Raw genomic sequence first — 16,387 nt, forward strand, 5'->3', positions numbered from 1 at the left:
CACGGATCAGTGACTTAGCTGAAGTGACTTCTGCCTTCAAACAAAAGTTGTTCACTACAAAACGGAATATATGAGTCTGGAAAGTCTAAAAATATGTATGCACCTATTTTTATTTTTGAGCTTAACCATGCTGTTTATTGCTTTCTTTAGCCGTTAATAGCTATTGGTTTCTGCGCAAGAATAAATGATGAGAAGCATCATTGGCCAGCTTTTATGATGCATCATAATGTTCGTACAATATTATATTTTTGTACACTCTAAAACATCATTATTTTTTGGTGTAGCTTGGTAACTTCCCCAGGTCAAATTCTCCATTGCAACAAGCATTAAGAAGAGTGAGACATTCTACTTCCTTGAAATTAATAATTAAAGCTTATTATTATACTTGAGGATGCAGAGTTAAACACCTCTAAAAATGTTGACAATGGTGCAGAATGTATGGATGACTTGAAGTGTGCTAGCGTAAGGGTACCTGTGCACTGACAACTTCTACAAAGTAACTATTTAGTTGGTTTGAGGAAGATCCAATGAAACACATGTCATTGACTGTGGCTTCGCCCACGTGCGACTTTTTAGTTGTCGCAACTAAATAATTGCATCTGGACCTATTCCGAGGGTGATTTAACTGTTGCTGGCAGGAATAGACCACGTGGGTTTTTGGCAACTAAATAGTTGCTGTGAAAAAGTTGCCAATGCCGAGGGGCCCTTATTGTGATTGTTAATTTTGTAATCATTTTTCTTCTCCAAATAAATTTTTTATTGCTGATTCACTAAATAAATAATATTCTCATTCCAGGTAGTGTTGAAAGAGAGCCAATAAGAGTCCGAAGGTATCGTGATCATACATCCGGTACAGATTCATCCTCAGATGCAGGTTCAGGAAAATACTCATAGTGGTAAGTTTCAAGAGCTAGTGCTCCTTTATTTACAGTTTCATTTTTGTTGGTGTATGTATCTGATTATATTTACTCTTGATTATGTGCAGGGCATTTTTTGAGCACCCTTATGTTCAACTTATTTTTTTTTCTTTTCTGTCATTACAGTATCCTGTGCTGAAACTCCTTCCATTTATGGTGCTATGTTACCAATCCCTCATTCGTTGGGTTACTTCAGGATTATTTACAATAGCCACTTAGTCTGCCGTATCAAGACTCGATCAGTATTCAAGAATGGATTGGGGAATCCCAGTACAGTGGTGGTGTTGCCGTCGTTATCTCTCCAATGTAAACGATAGTGAATTGACGCTTTGTGCTTTACCTTAATTAGCTCCAAAATGATGACAGTATTCTGCTTAATTATTGTGCATTTACTTTTGCAACACATAGTCAACAGTGGTGATTAACTTCTTTGATGAACTTCGTAACTGGTGGAAGACAGTCAAGAAGCTTCCTTGGTGTATAGAAGTCATGAAATATGAGTGAAAACCCCTACAACTGAAAGTACCTGTCAGGCCACTTACGTTCACGAGTGGGTGCGCCACTGTTTTTTTCTTCATTCATAAATGTACCTTTGCCCTCAAGAAAAAACTCCTTGAACATTGTGGTGTACCTCCCTAGGTTAACAAAATCCTCTCAGTTTGTGTCACCAAAACAAAAAATGTCCATTTTGACTATTAAAAGTGATGTAAAGCTGTTTTTCATCACTTGTTAAACCAGTCGACACAAATTTTGGACATGAGTGTGGTCTGTTTTGGAATTTTATCGTGCTCTTCTCAAATTCTCGAAGTTTGCTGATTGAGGTCTATCTATGTATTGGGAAAACCTACGGCTGCGCAGGCCATGCGAATTTGGCAGAGCTTTCAGCCTTTAGGATGTATTAAATCATGTTCACAATTTTATTGATTGTGATTTTGAGAGTTGGACTTGAAAAAAGAGGGAAGGAGGTTATTATTGCATCATAAAGTTCCATTTCCTCGCCTTTTTGTCATTTATCTGTCTCATAAAAATCATACCCTTTGTGGATTCAATATTTATGTGGTTCATTTATTTCCATGGAAATCATTGTATTTATACTGAATGACATTATGCCAGTTTGTTTATTTTGTAAAATATTATGGGTGAAAGCCACTATTTATGTGCTGCATGGCAAATATGTCAGTCTTAAGTTAAATGAAAATTGTAAAAAGTGTACAAATTATGTGGAAGGCTGATTTGTAAGAAAGTTTTAAGTAAATAATGTAAGTATATTCGTTCTGCATAATATTTTATTCTCTATGTGAGAATAGTCGTATGAGAACAAATCATAAATACCTCTTTTTAACCTATGAGTATTCAAGGACAATGAATGTCTTGTAGCTAATGAATAAAGACAAGTGAAAGTAATCTTTCTTGTGTACAAATGATTTTCATCTTAATTTTAAGGACCTTCCTGTTTATCATACCTACCGGTCACTTTTTTAAGTGCATGAGCCATACCCATGTGAAGAAATTGTGAAAAAAATGTGTGATCCATTGATACCACATTTTAGACATACTTCATTCACAATGGAACTAAACCCTAAGTGGTTTTGCGGGAATACAGTCCTGAGGCCAGGCTCATTAGTTAGTGATTTTTACTTCTGGACTCAAGAGGAGGGAGGATAAGAGGAGCAAGACACCACCGCAATTGAGGCCGTTTTACACGGGGCACGGAATTGCGCAGCTGCATTAATTTCTAACATGGCGTGAAATTAGGTGAAAGCATGAATGAAATTAGAATGGGCTATTTTGCTGTCTCGCATCCATGCATTCTCGCATGTGTTCTAGCAATTCACCGCTTTACACAACGCAATTTTGATTGTGCCTTCACACGTACGTCAGATTGTGCAATTCCGTGTACCGTGTAAAACGGCCTTTAAGGAGCCCTAAGATGCCTCCAGGATAGAAATAGGTATGGAAGGGAAACAATGGAGAATCTCACTCAGTCATTTTGGCAACATGGGCCACCTCTAGCAAAACCCGATTTACTGTGTCTAGGGAAATAGTAGGTAATCCTATGGGAAAATAGTCGAGAGATTTTTCTGTAGATGCACTATAAATACTGACAAAGGAACTGGTACCCTAAGGAGGCGACATAGCCACAGGGGTTTCTGGGTTACAACCCCCCTTCAGCCTTTAAAAGAGGCGCCAAAAACGAGTGAGATGACCTCAATAAATATAATATAGGTACTTTATTTAATAAATACTTGTACAAAGTTACTGATTTTGAGTCCTAAAAGTTGTGTTTTTAAGATTAAAAATTAAAACTAAATTTTCGCGGAAATCTGTGGACCTTTGCCCTGGGGCGTTTTCCATACATCCCGTAAGGGCCCTGACATCTCCGGTTAACCCCCCATTCCAAAAACCTGGCTATGCTACAGCCCTAGGGTAGGATGCAAGGGTGGATCCAGGATTTTTTCTGGGGTGGGGGCACCAGGGTCTGACAATTTCAAAGATGAGAAGACAGCAAACTGTCTTCTAATATTTAGGTTTAAAAACTACAAGCAACAATTATCTGCAAAATATACTCTTAATTTTAATATTTAAGTTATTAATGTATAAATATTTATAGCCGTTTTATTAAAATAGACATTTTTTTATTGTATTAAAAATATTGCCTATTTTTTAAGCATCAGGGGGGGGGGGGGCACGTGCCTCTGTGCCTCCCCCTAAATCCGCCTGTGGTAGGATGCGCTCTTAGAGCTAAACCCATAAATCAAAGACTTTCAATCCCAGACCCCAGGAGGAAAAGGAAAAAAAAAGAAACGCAGCAGCTATGATGAGTCAGACAATGACTCTGGGATAAGTATATTGGGACAGAATAGAGAGGATGAAAGAATCCTGAGCCATCCTTTGGGCAACATGGACTACCATTAGCAAAACCAGACTTACCTGGAGGAATGTTAGTTCATGTTACAGAGGGAATGATCTGCCTGGGTTCATCTTGCAGTGGTCCTTCTTTTGAATCCCATGTTCCCTCACGTTGCAATTCTTTTTTGCTCCAAGGGCCTAACACCTACTGCCATTGAACCTCAATAAAATTGCCATAGGAATCTAAGAACCTGGATAGTGTAGCTGTCTGCGCAGTGGCCCAGAAAACCGAAGATCCGTGGTTCGATTTCGAGGGTAATTTTTTCTCTCTGCAGTCAATATGAATTTCACCACCGTTCACACTGCAGCTTTGAAATAAACCAGTAAGTCGGTATTTTTTTCTGGCACAATGAAAGGGAGAGATATCCCACTCCCACAATTCTGCCTCCCCTGCTCCCCTTGGTTGGAGCAACTTATTCATAGAAGACTTGGACAAGATTCAGTGCTCTTGAAAATGCATTGAACACATTATATTTTCATAATCCATGTATTCGGTAGAACATACATTTCAATATATTTAAGTGGTGATTGAACTTAACTGATCAGCATATGATGTATTACTCTACAATCGCAGAAGTTGCTTAGTTTCTCACAAGTATTTTTTGGTAGGGTCAGCACTCAATGAAACAAGGTGTTAATACTGCAGTTTGGCTTCTTGGAGTCAATGGTGTGTGGCCGAAATGGTACCATGTGGATTCATCCCTTCATATGTGCCTAAGATGAAATCAAAGCAAGAAAACATTGGTTCCTTGATGCAGTGGCACAGCGAGGGGGGGAGGGTTTGGGGGATAAAACCCCCCCAGAGCTCAGAGAAATTTTTAAGTTTAATCTATTTTACTTAATTGGATTGATATTACTAATAGAATAGTGTAAGGATTAATAAAATATCCCTCATAAAGCCGTAAAACTCACCATTTTGATCCATTTATCTTAAAATTCCGCAATTTATTAATCTCGCATGTACTGCTTATCCTGGTGGATATTCCATACCCCCACACGCCCCAGTATTAGTTGCACCTAAACCCTCACCCCAAGCCTTAATTCCTAGCTGCGCCCCTGCCTTGATGTGCTCCACACTAAATGGACTAGAAACTTGATATATCCAAATTTCCCTATTTCGTAAAGATACTATCGTAACACTCAATGAATACCCTTCATTATTTCAAATTGATATCATTAATGACAACTTTGCACTGAAATTGCTATTGATGTAATGAAGCCATTGTTATAACTGGTGGAAGTTGATCAGTTGCTGTCTTTTCTGGGTCTGTAATTTTATACTGTGTTCTATCCTCGTGTCTGCCAAAGATTGCCAATTTTTTGTTCTAATTGTAAGTGGGAGTTCAAATATGGTCCATTTTAGTGACAATGGATATCCGCTTGAAAGAATCTGTTTTAATCAGCTGAAATTCTAGGGAGTCAGTAGTGGGGGCAGCAGAGTCTGACTTTCCACTTAGAATACACGCCAAGCCCTTTGAAAGGGCTCTTTTTAGGCCTGCTCAGCTTTGTAGGAGTTGAGGCCTTTTTAAGTTTGTCTCCTAAGTCCTAGGAGTAAAGTAGTGCAGATGTCCGTGCTGGATATAGCTGTATAAGCTGTATGATTTCCCATCAAGTGTCTCGTAATCACAAGGCATACATTTCGCCGAGAATTTTTGAATTTTCTTTGAGCTCTTATGGATTAGGCCAAAGCAGTGACAATGAAATAGAAAACATCCGTTCACCACACTTTTTGAGCATAATCCATAGGATACAGCTGGCATATTTTATAATAAATATCAAGTTATTTTATGCATGAAAAATTTTTCATAAATTTTATCTGCGTTAAAATTATTCATAACGTTCCTCTTCTGTGAATATCGTAAACATGCGAATACATTTCGAATTCCCCGCTGATAAAGCCCCTTTCTTGTGCTGCCATATATGTTTCGCCGGGAAAAATTACAATCAAAATCAAATGACCGTCGGAGTGCGTCATCCCACGTGTTGTTTATATTTTCAAGTGCCAAACAAGTAATGGTCATTTGATGTAAATTTTCCTTGTTTAGCTTCGAGGTTGACAATGCCGAAAGTCAAAAGTGAAAAGAAAGCAAGACTTCACAATGAAATTGCGAAGCAAGGGATATTATTTAACAAACAGTTTGGGCAGCATATATTGAAAAACCCCCTTATCATTCAGGGGATGGTGGACAAGGCTGCAATAAGATCAACCGATGTCGTTTTGGAAATTGGTCCTGGAACAGGAAATTTAACTGTTAAACTATTGGAAATAGCCAAAAAAGTTATTGCCTGTGAAGTGGATACCAGGTAACTTTTTCAAATAGTTCTCTCTCTTTCTCTTTTTTGATTATGTGGGTGATTTTAACAGTATTTGCGACCTCGAGTACAATCATAATTATTATTTGCCGATGTATAATTTCATTTTCATTCACATAATTCTCAAGTGCTCATTCAATCTGAAATTATTTTTAATGACTGTATAATCTTCTTTATCATAATTTACCTTGTTTCACAGGTTGGTTGCTGAACTGTTGAAAAGAGTTCAAGGTACTCACTTACAACCTAAATTGCAGGTGATGGTTGGAGACGTATTGAAAACTGAACTACCCTTTTTCGACGTTTGTGTTGCAAACATACCTTATCAGATATCATCTCCATTAGTATTTCGCCTCTTGCTTCATCGACCATTTTTCAAGTGTGCAGTCCTTATGTTTCAAAGGGAATTCGCCCAAAGACTTGTGGCCAAGCCTGGTGACAAGTTATACTGCAGGCTGTCTGTAAACACTCAGTTGCTTGCCCGTGTTGACATACTTATGAAGGTAATGAAATTTTTATTTTTCATCAAGACCTTCACATTTTATAGTTGAAAATTACTTTCTAACCTGAGTGATCTTTGATCATTTACCCAAAGGATCTTTTCCTGTATGGTCGTACATTTATTCTCGATTGTGTTTCTGTGACATTTCTTCTTGAGTATGAGTTTGCTTTGAAATTAATGCTTGTTTGAATTGATATTTCTTATGCTGTTCTGACTTATGATTTTTCCATGACTCTCAGTTGAAATATGTTATCATAGTTTGCGGATGGATAATACTTGGGTCTGTTTTTTCGTCGTGTACAGGTTGGAAAAAATAATTTTAGGCCTCCTCCGAAGGTCGAGTCCTCCGTCGTACGATTGGAGCCTCGCAATCCTCCTCCACCTATTGACTTCCGTGAATGGGATGGCTTGACTCGGACGATTTTTGTGCGGAAGAACAAAACCTTATCAGCCATTCTTAAGCAAACGGCGGTGATGATGATGCTGGAGAAGAACTATAGAGTGCATTGTTCAGTCACTAATAAGGTTTGTTATATTTTATGGTTTAGTTGCGTTGAAATCATCTTCAATGGTGTGCAATTGGTACATATTTAACTATTGCAAAAAATTTCTTGCTAACATTATTTACGATCCAGTGCCTTGTATTCGTGATCAATTCTGGTTCATTGTTTTTGAGACTCAAGGGTGCATGCTCTAATATGTATATTTTTGTGTGATGTGTACTAATAATTGCTACTGTTATTTATCCTCCATTAATGCCATGTCATTTGAATGTCCTAAATTTATGGCATAGCAAGTATTTGAGCTCCAGTCAAATTTCAGCCTCTGGAATTTTTTGTCCTTTCACCATACCAGGTTCACTCGGCAAAATTGCAGAGCAATTTACTAGCTCTTTGGTGGAAGAGTCCTTGTTGGTTTTTGCCTGATTTATAACATTGGACTTGGGAGCATTTCATATTTGTAATGCAATCATTCTCATTTATTCCATACATGTGTATTAAACTGCTACATATTATGCTAGTTTTAACACTTGTTCTAAATCAGAATAATGTTTCCTGCAATATAGAAATTTTCACTGATGGCAATTACCCCATCCACTGAAGTAAACAACAAGGTTTTCTTCTTTCTTCCTAATTTGTTTTATTGTTTGTATTCTGCTAGTTTGTAGATGTATAGCTTCAGCTTATTTCCACCTTTTTATTAAGCCACCTCCTTGTCAGTTTGCTTACTTTGGCCCTCCAGGGAAAATATTTGGTCAAATTTAACAGCTACCGACTTAAAAAATTTCATTTCAGGACAGAACCAGATGACAATGCATTTGTACTTTATTTCTAATTCTTCAGGGGCAGAATGAGCCACCATTTCTTATAATTAGCATCTGTATTTATCGATCAGCTCCAGTCTAAATTTTAACAACTTAATTCTTTGAAACAAAGGAATGTGCCCTCTGGATCAATGGATAATGCGTCTGACTAGCAATCAACAGAGTCCAGGTTGGAATCCTGGCGGGGTCGTTACTTTTTCCTGATATTTTACTATATTTTACTTGACTCTATGCAGAAACGTAGACACACTTTTCATTTTCAAAGCCAAAATATGTCAACTGAAGTCATTGACTGGGGTTTTGTGCAAGTGCTATTTAATTTTCCAATTATTTTACCGACTGCTTGTTATCATGGATAAACTGTAATTGTAGAGTAACTTTTTTAGCCTTGATATAATCACACCATTGTATCCTTCCATTGAATTCTAAAACAATGGTACATCTTCAGCTGCATTTTGCTCCTTTCACTTACTGCTCCACATTTGGGTTAAAGTCAGGAAGAGTCCATTTAATTAGACTTAAGTGCCTTCTCCTCTTGGCATTTTTTGTGGCTTTCTTGTAAAGATTTTTTTCTTCTTCATATGATGGAAGGTTAGCACATTCAATGCGGGCCCGATTTTCATGAAAGTCGTCAGAATTTGCCGATAAAATAAGAAAGAAAAAGGGAGAGAGGTTTTCGCGCCATAACTTCTGTTCAAATACTGCTATTTACAAACGCTGCACACGAGTTGAAAGAGGGAAGCTTGCTGAAGGCCATGCACACAATCGGAAGACTCGGAAGTAGATATTAGTCGCGTACGGAGGTGGAGAAAGGGCTCCCGGCCTGACCGGCAGAGCACGTCAATTGACGTGCTCCGTATCTCGGCTTGGACGGAACCACGTCAATTGACGTACTCCGCGCTGAATGTGTTAATGGCCCAGCAACATTCATTTCATGTAGGAATCATAAACAATAACCAAAAAAGAAAATCCCTGAATATGAATTATGGCTATTCTTCGGAGGTGCTATGAATATATGTACACCGTTTGTCAATAAAATTTTATTTTGAACATGATTTAAAAAATCCTAGGCAAGATTCTACATTTATTCCATTCCACTGATTTTTGTGCCTTTAGCTTCATTTTCAAGGTTTTGAAATCCTGAAAATTGATGAGAATAGAAGCAATGGATCTGTACTGACTGTTCGTTAATCATGTTTTATGTTATCATGTCCCACAAGGTTTGTCCAAATCATCCTGCCTGATTTTTATTGTGTTTATGAATGACTGCACAGTGCCATTCTTGATTTTCATATCTTTCAAATTGGAAAAAGGGAAAATTTAAATATCAGGTAATTGTTGTTTATTCAGAGACCCTCTGTGTAGTGCAATATAGGGTCAATAACTCATTCAGTGCTGACCCCATCCATTGATTGATCTTTCCTGATCTGAGCTAACATAGTCTGTTTATTTCTATTGACGTGACACTTAGCATCAAACTAGTTACAGACATTCAATTTTATTCGTCCTGTAATTAAAAGTGATGACCATGTTATTTGATAAGGTTTTTGATACTGTAGAACCATTCTTAGCTTGACTGGTGTCTTGACTGTAGTATCTTATTACATTGTTCATTTCTTACCTTATTTTGGATTTCATAATAAAGTTTGGGCCTCAGTATTTTTTTGATTTTTTTAAAAGCCTTATCCTTTGTTAAATGTATCTATTTACTAATCCTTTAATACCGTAGTATGCATGTGTTCTTTTAGATGTACTGTGGTCAAAGGAGTCGCTCCTTCAGACATGTAGTTTTTCATTTGGGTCATTTTGGTGACTAATGTAGTGCTGGCTTCACTTAAAGAAATAAAATGGTGCTGTGAAGTTACTTCATCCCTATAACCTTGCTATTGTGAGTCCTTCAGTTTTTCATGTATTTCATTACATTTACTCACCTTGAAGTGTGGTTCTCTGAGTACTCCAATTTTTATGAACTACTGACTTCGACCGACACTCGACTCTTTAGGAGAGTTGAACAAAGAAAACCAATTTCTTGATTGTTGGCTGATGATGATGATTCATTATCTGCCATAATTGGATGGTACTCAATATTGATCTGGAGAAATATCATAAAATTTCAAGTGCACATGAAATGAGCCTGGTTTTTTTCTGTGTTATATTTTCTCTATTGGAGTGACAATGTTCCATTCATCTTATTTGTTTTCTCTTCAGGTGATTCCAGAGGATTTTGACATCAAAGCACTCGTTGATTCTATTCTTGTAAGGGAAGAATTTGAAACAAAGCGTGCTAGGCACCTGGATATAGATGATATCATGAAGTGAGTACATTGTGACGGTTCCTACTAATTGTAGCTTTGTTGAGGGATTGGGTGGGTCATTTTGGTGGCTAGTGCTGGCTTTGCCATAAAGAAATAAAATGGTGCTGTGAAGTTTCACGTCAATTTAGTTCACTGACATAGGTTTCAATTATATCATTTTCAAGATGACAGTATTTCATGCAAGCTGCCTTAATTACAACATCACACAATGGGGTGGTTTCCTATTTTTTGAAATTGCCTAAATCGAAAGATAATTACTCCTGGAGTACGTATTTCTCACTTTTAGATTTTTAAATGACAAAATCTATTTTTCGCGATTAAATGAAAAGTGATTATTTTCAAGCGTGCAAAAACGCGACGGCTAAGTATGAATGCTAGGAAAAGCCCATCTGACGTCATTCTGGTTCCAGCTTCCACTGTGTGAGGCCACCTTGGTGCGAGGCTATTAGCGCCGATTTGATGCAGGCTTCTAGCAGGTAGCACTTGGCTTAAATAAGGATTATTAATACCCTATCAAACGAAGAAAACTTTCCGACCTTAGGCAATTTTAATAGGTGATCATTAAGAAATATTTCCCTGAGCTCTGTGTCTCATGCATGCATTGGTAATCTCAGACGATGTAAAACTCCTGACTACTCGAATAGAATCTAGGTCCCTGTGACGTCATGTGGAGTGGCATCACATGGGCGCCAATCTGGCCTTTTTCAAGTGAGGTTAAAATTGACCATTAACATTCGTCTAAACTGGGATTCATAAAACCAAATAATTTGTATATTATGAATACACAAATGTTGGGTGACAAATCGGAATCAATGCCTTTCGTTTTCTTTGATTAAGGAAACTACCCTATTAATGATGGATTTTTAATTGAAGTGTAGGTTGGTGAAAGAAATTTATGTGAAACTTAACATAGTGATTTTATTTCTATTTTTCATTATGAGTTAGTAGTAATAGAAGCCTAAAAAATGTGTTTTATATTCTGGCTTCCTCCCTATGGCCCATGTTCAAATCACTGTGGTGGTGTAGGTGATTCAAAAACCGCCGAATTTGTGTTGTTTCATGGATGGCACTTCAAGTACAGCATAACATCCTGTGGATGAGACATTAAGCTGTGATCCCCGTGATACATTTTGTTGAGAGCAGGCTAATCTCAATGCGAGGCTTCCTTCATGGGGCCTCTGTCCTATGCTGTTGGTTGCCTCACCATAATATATACCTGCCTCGTGGCTTTGTGCAGTATGTTAAGTGTCTTTTCACCAGAGGTAATTGTTACCGTTGCATCATAATTTCTACCTTGAAGCATTTGGAAACACTTGCAGAATCAATGTCCTTGTCCACTTCATATACATATGTGGTACCTGTCATTGGACAGAGGAAAGTCCAGAAATTTTACTTAGGAATTGGGAAACTCTTGACATATGTATTCTCATATTTTTTGTCAAATGTTCATCATTTATTCTGTTAAATCTGAGTGCTAATTGAATCAGCAGTGGTCGAAGTTTAGCTTTGGATATGGAATAGAGACTTTGCTTGCACTTAAGGTACTTCCATGAACTTTTCTTGTTTTTGGTGTGGTATGTGGTTTTGAAACGACCAGATGAAAATATTCAGATCATTTAAGATGTCATTTAGAAACTAAGCTTTGTTAATCTTTATTGTAATATTTTATTTGCATTTTTTTATATCGTTAACATTGATGCCTGAACACCCAGCCCCTGGTTCCTCACATCATGATGTTAGCTTGCTTGCAACTCTGATGATAAGTTAAGAATACTGCACTGTCGATAAAATAAATTGGATCCAGGTCAACATTTTCCTGTATACACAATTTGAAACTTTTGCCCTAACGTTTGAATAAAATGTGTCCCAAAAAAAGGTAGAGCCCATAAGTGTGTTTGTGAGGATAATGCATCCTCATAAACACACCTCACTTTTGGTACCGTCCACTCCATTGTTGGGGAAGCTAATAATGCTCTATTTTGTGGGGAAAAAAACACAGTTTTTAGGGAAATTATGCTCTTATGGAAAGACTGAGTGACAGATTAGGGGTTGTCCATTATTTAGGTGATTTTTGTACACCCCCTCCTCCTCACTTTTGGTACCGTCCACTCCATTGCCGGGGAAGCTAATAATGCTCTGTTTTGTGGGGAAAAAGAACACAGTTTTTAGGGAAATTATGCTCTTATGGAAAGACTGATTGACAGATTAGGGGGTTTCCATTATTTTGGTGATTATTGGAGACCCCCTCTTCCCCGTTGGTGAGATATCGTGAGATTTAGTCGGCCTCAGTGGTGGTGGAGGTAAAGTCCTTGGCTGCCAAACATGTAGTTGCAGGTTTGAGTCCCGCCAGAGTAAGTTTCTCCTATTCAGGGCATGGTTTTTCGTGTACGTTTAATTGTTAAATTTGTTGAATACCCTGATATAAAATGGCCTATGAGAGCTGTATTTGGGAATAAAATCAAGTAAAAAATAAAAATAAATTTGGCTCAACTCCAACCCTCTAATCTTGCGTGAGATTGTTCAAAATGCATATTTTCATTGTAAATACATTAATCTATGCTTCAATATGTTGGATTTGTTTAAAAAACAATTTTTAAAATCATTTTTATTTAAAATTAGTTAAGACTCAAGATTAAGACTATTTTTTAAGAATACTAGGAACACAATTTTACACTGTTTCTTGGGGAAAAATATTACATACATGATATTTGCCAGGACCCCCCCCCCCTCTCCTCCACGTGAGGTTATGTGAGAATCGGCTTGACCCCCTAAATGCCACATGTAATTAATGGATGGCCCCCTAAGAAACTACCAGCAATAAGTATCTTTTATGCTTAAAGCAGGGAAAACCACAACTCTCCGACTTCAACCTTAAATACCATTAGCAAGACCTCTGCTCTGAATTTAAATTATTGACTTGGTTTCTCGAACTTGTGGTACATGAATACATACATTTACAGTATTTGTACTTGATGAAAAGAATGATAAATTTAGGGGTTTTAGGCACATATAGACTGATGATCTAAGCTAACATAGGCTCCATGTTCAATTAAAACTTAGGTTAAATGTCTCCGAGCCATGTGATTCCCTGGAGTGGGTCGAGCATTGGACTACTGGCATTAGGGTCTAACAAGGGGAGACCACAAAAGTTGCTCCGCCTTTTTCGATGCCGTATTTTTTATGGCCTTCGGAATGGTGAACACATCCCTGAACTAGTAGTGGTTCCGTTGAATGGGCCTTAGTTTGGCTGTAATTAATTAATTTTCATGCGGTACTTTTCACAATCCCAATATAGTCCCATGATATCACTTACATCACAAGTGGTTCGGGTGGGGTAGTGGTTAGCGTATACAGCTACCACCCGGTGGACCAGGGTTCAAGGCTCCGTAATGACCTTTTATTTTCTTGCCTCCATTGTGATCATACGGCGTCAACTTTTTTATTAATTTTAATTGCGACAAGCATAGACATGAGACTATTTTTTTTATCGCCATAATGACGTTTAGGTATTTAAGCAGTGTCATTTTCAACGCGGAGAAGTGAAGGCTCCACTTTCTACTCAAAAACATGGCGAAAGATTAACGGGGGGCTAAAACAGTGGCTTTTTTGGTAGAAATGGCATTTGTTGGTGCATTTCTTGTTATTATATTGGAAGGGCTACGGAAGATTTTGGGAAGCGGCGAGCACAAGACACATTTGGTGTAATTGTTGCTTTTAACCCTCTAGCGGGCGCGATTGTTATTGCATCACAACCGGGCGAATGGAGTACTTTGCCTATGTTATGTGCATATATGATAATACTCGATTTTTGTTAAAATTAATCTTTACTTGTAGAAATTAGTAAAATCTTGTACATGTATAGGCGATACAGATATAAAGGTACAGAGGTGGTATACGGCCGGTCTCCCGGCGTAATTTATACTCCACGTGTGACGGGTTCCTCTTGCTGATCTAAAAAAAATTAGCTACAATACCTCGAACTTTGAAAACTCGCAATATAGACAGTCAAAGTATATTGTAGGAATACACGAGACCATTCTAGCCCAGAATGTACGTACGATGTTGAAATCCTTGGCTTTCGAAGATTGACGTATTTTATACGCTACCACGTCCGGTCCAGGGTCATAAACTTTTATTTCATCCTATTTATTAATGGAAATTATATTTCGGAATGGTTATTTTAGCACATAGGTACTGTGTAAGTAAACTCCCTTTGGAGTAAAGTGAGTTACAAGTGTTCGAGAAATATGGCATTTTATAATCGTTTTTTGTTCTTATTAATTATGTCTGTACGGATGTTGTTGGTCGCCGCGAGCCTTTAATGGCATGTGCTCTAGCAAGAGTGGTTTCCATTTTTAATGTGGAAGTTGATCAGTATAAGCAATGAAAAAATTAACAATTTGGCGCACACCAACCCCATGCTAGTGTAGTCGTCGTACCTCCGTGTTTGAAATGACACTGCTTAAATACCTAACGCCATTATGGTGATAAAAAAATAGTCTCATGTCTATGCTTGTCGCAATTAAAATTAATAAAAAAGTTGACGCCGTATGATCACATTGGAGGCAAGAAAATAAAAAGTCATTACGGAGCCTTGAACCCTGGTCCACCGGGTGGTAGCTGTATACGCTAACCACTACCCCACCCGAACCACTTGTGATGTAAGTGATATCATGGGACTATATTGGGATTGTGAAAAGTACCGCATGAAAATTAATTAATTACAGCCAAGCTAAGGCCCATTCAACGGAACCACTACTAGTTCAGGGATGTGTTCACCATTCCGAAGGCCATAAAAAATACGGCATCGAAAAAGGCGGAGCAACTTTCGTGGTCTCCCCTTGTAAGTTCTAATCTCAGGTTAATTTTTAGGTAACCCCCAGCCAAACACCTTGGTAGTTATGTAGCTTTGGGAAGAAATTTGCCCCAACCTCGAATTTGAGCATTAATTCATATATGTACCTCATTGTGGCTTAGTCTGGAGTGAGCTTTACCCCTACCTATCCTAACGTGCCACCCTTCTCCCTCCAAATTCCCTCACTGCTCATACTTCCCACCACCTTTCTTAGAAAACAGATCAAGGTTACAGGCTATCCTAATAACATATGAAATTTTTTTACACTCTTGAGTTATCATTTCAACTATAGGTCTGATTGGCATTGGTCAAGAATGGTATTATAATTTTTCTTCTCAATGGCTGTGATTCTCTTAAGATACTTTCAGCATTAGAAAAAAGAAACTCTCAACGATGCAATTATCATTGTTCTACATTTACATACTTATGGGATAAAAACTTCTTTAATCTTGAGAATTGAATTCTTTACCATTTAGAGTGGTAAATAAACACCTGGATCTAAAGCCAAGAACCAAACCGGAACAGAAAAGAAGTAGAACTGATCCATTCATAGTTATGATGATAACCCTGGTAAACATTATACTACTTACCTGTTGTCATTCAAAGAATGTTTCATCATTCCAACCATCTGCTGTTCTCGTCATTCTTCCTTTGAGGATCGTTATCGACTCTATGTAAGGTAACGCTTCCTCCATCAGGTTGCAAACACAAACATCTAGTCAATCATGTCAATTACTGCTCACTGTAAATAAATCCCTACAGTAGTTAAAATATGGTAGACAGAGCGTAAGATTTCAGAGCTCCTACTGATTTATATTTTACTTATCAATTATATCATCTTAAATTTGAAGTGCTGGTGATATCATGACAGTTGACTGAATCCCTTGGTCTGCTGCCAGTGTGATTGGTTGACATAATATGTATATGCACTATGTTCATTTGAGTACTGAACCATTTCAAATAAGTGTAATTTCCTGATGCATAATTCAACATAAAGCCCCTCATTCCTAGTGGTTCATACATTATATGGAATACAGGGCTATGGATCAGGTGTAACTTAATTTGGTTCAACTTTGATAAATGCATATTTTCAGGTTAATGTGCAGTTTTTCTATTTTGAGGTATTTTTTTCTTTCTTTTGCAGGTTATTACATGCCTTTAATCTGGAAGGAATACATTTTGCATGAATAAGGTGATCTTGAATGTACAGCATAAGTTAATAAATATTTGTACTCATTTGTTTTTGTTAAA

At 37.6% G+C, this 16,387-nt stretch overlaps 2 protein-coding genes across 2 annotated transcripts in view; both read left to right on the plus strand.

Annotated features, from left to right (window-relative positions):
* The window catches only part of LOC124157444 (protein patched), a 179,355-nt gene extending 177,034 nt beyond the window's left edge, over nucleotides 1-2,321 (plus strand). The window contains exons 24-25 of the mRNA XM_046532146.1: nucleotides 797-896; nucleotides 1,044-2,321. Of these exons, the coding sequence (XP_046388102.1) occupies nucleotides 797-894 (98 nt within the window). The 3' untranslated portion in view covers nucleotides 895-896; nucleotides 1,044-2,321. The remainder of the gene's footprint in view (nucleotides 1-796; nucleotides 897-1,043) is intronic.
* A 3,468-nt stretch (nucleotides 2,322-5,789) lies between these two features.
* On the plus strand, nucleotides 5,790-16,387 carry LOC124157448 (probable dimethyladenosine transferase). The gene is made up of 5 exons (XM_046532149.1): nucleotides 5,790-6,131; nucleotides 6,340-6,643; nucleotides 6,946-7,167; nucleotides 10,175-10,281; nucleotides 16,281-16,387. The coding sequence occupies exons 1-5, from the start codon at nucleotides 5,887-5,889 to the stop codon at nucleotides 16,321-16,323; spliced, it is 921 nt and encodes a 306-aa protein (XP_046388105.1). The 5' UTR covers nucleotides 5,790-5,886; the 3' UTR covers nucleotides 16,324-16,387.

Source organism: Ischnura elegans, chromosome 4, assembly GCF_921293095.1.
Source record: "Ischnura elegans chromosome 4, ioIscEleg1.1, whole genome shotgun sequence".
Lineage (NCBI taxonomy): Eukaryota > Metazoa > Arthropoda > Insecta > Odonata > Coenagrionidae > Ischnura > Ischnura elegans.

Excerpts from the sequence above, each read along its gene's own strand:
- LOC124157448 (XM_046532149.1), top strand. The coding sequence starts at position 5,887 with ATGCCGAAAGTCAAAAGTGAAAAGAAAGCAAGACTTCACAATGAAATT. Across the intron at positions 7,168-10,174 it reads ATTGTTCAGTCACTAATAAG|GTGATTCCAGAGGATTTTGA; the intron begins GTTTGTTATATT and ends TTTTCTCTTCAG. Across the intron at positions 10,282-16,280 it reads GATATAGATGATATCATGAA|GTTATTACATGCCTTTAATC; the intron begins GTGAGTACATTG and ends TTTCTTTTGCAG.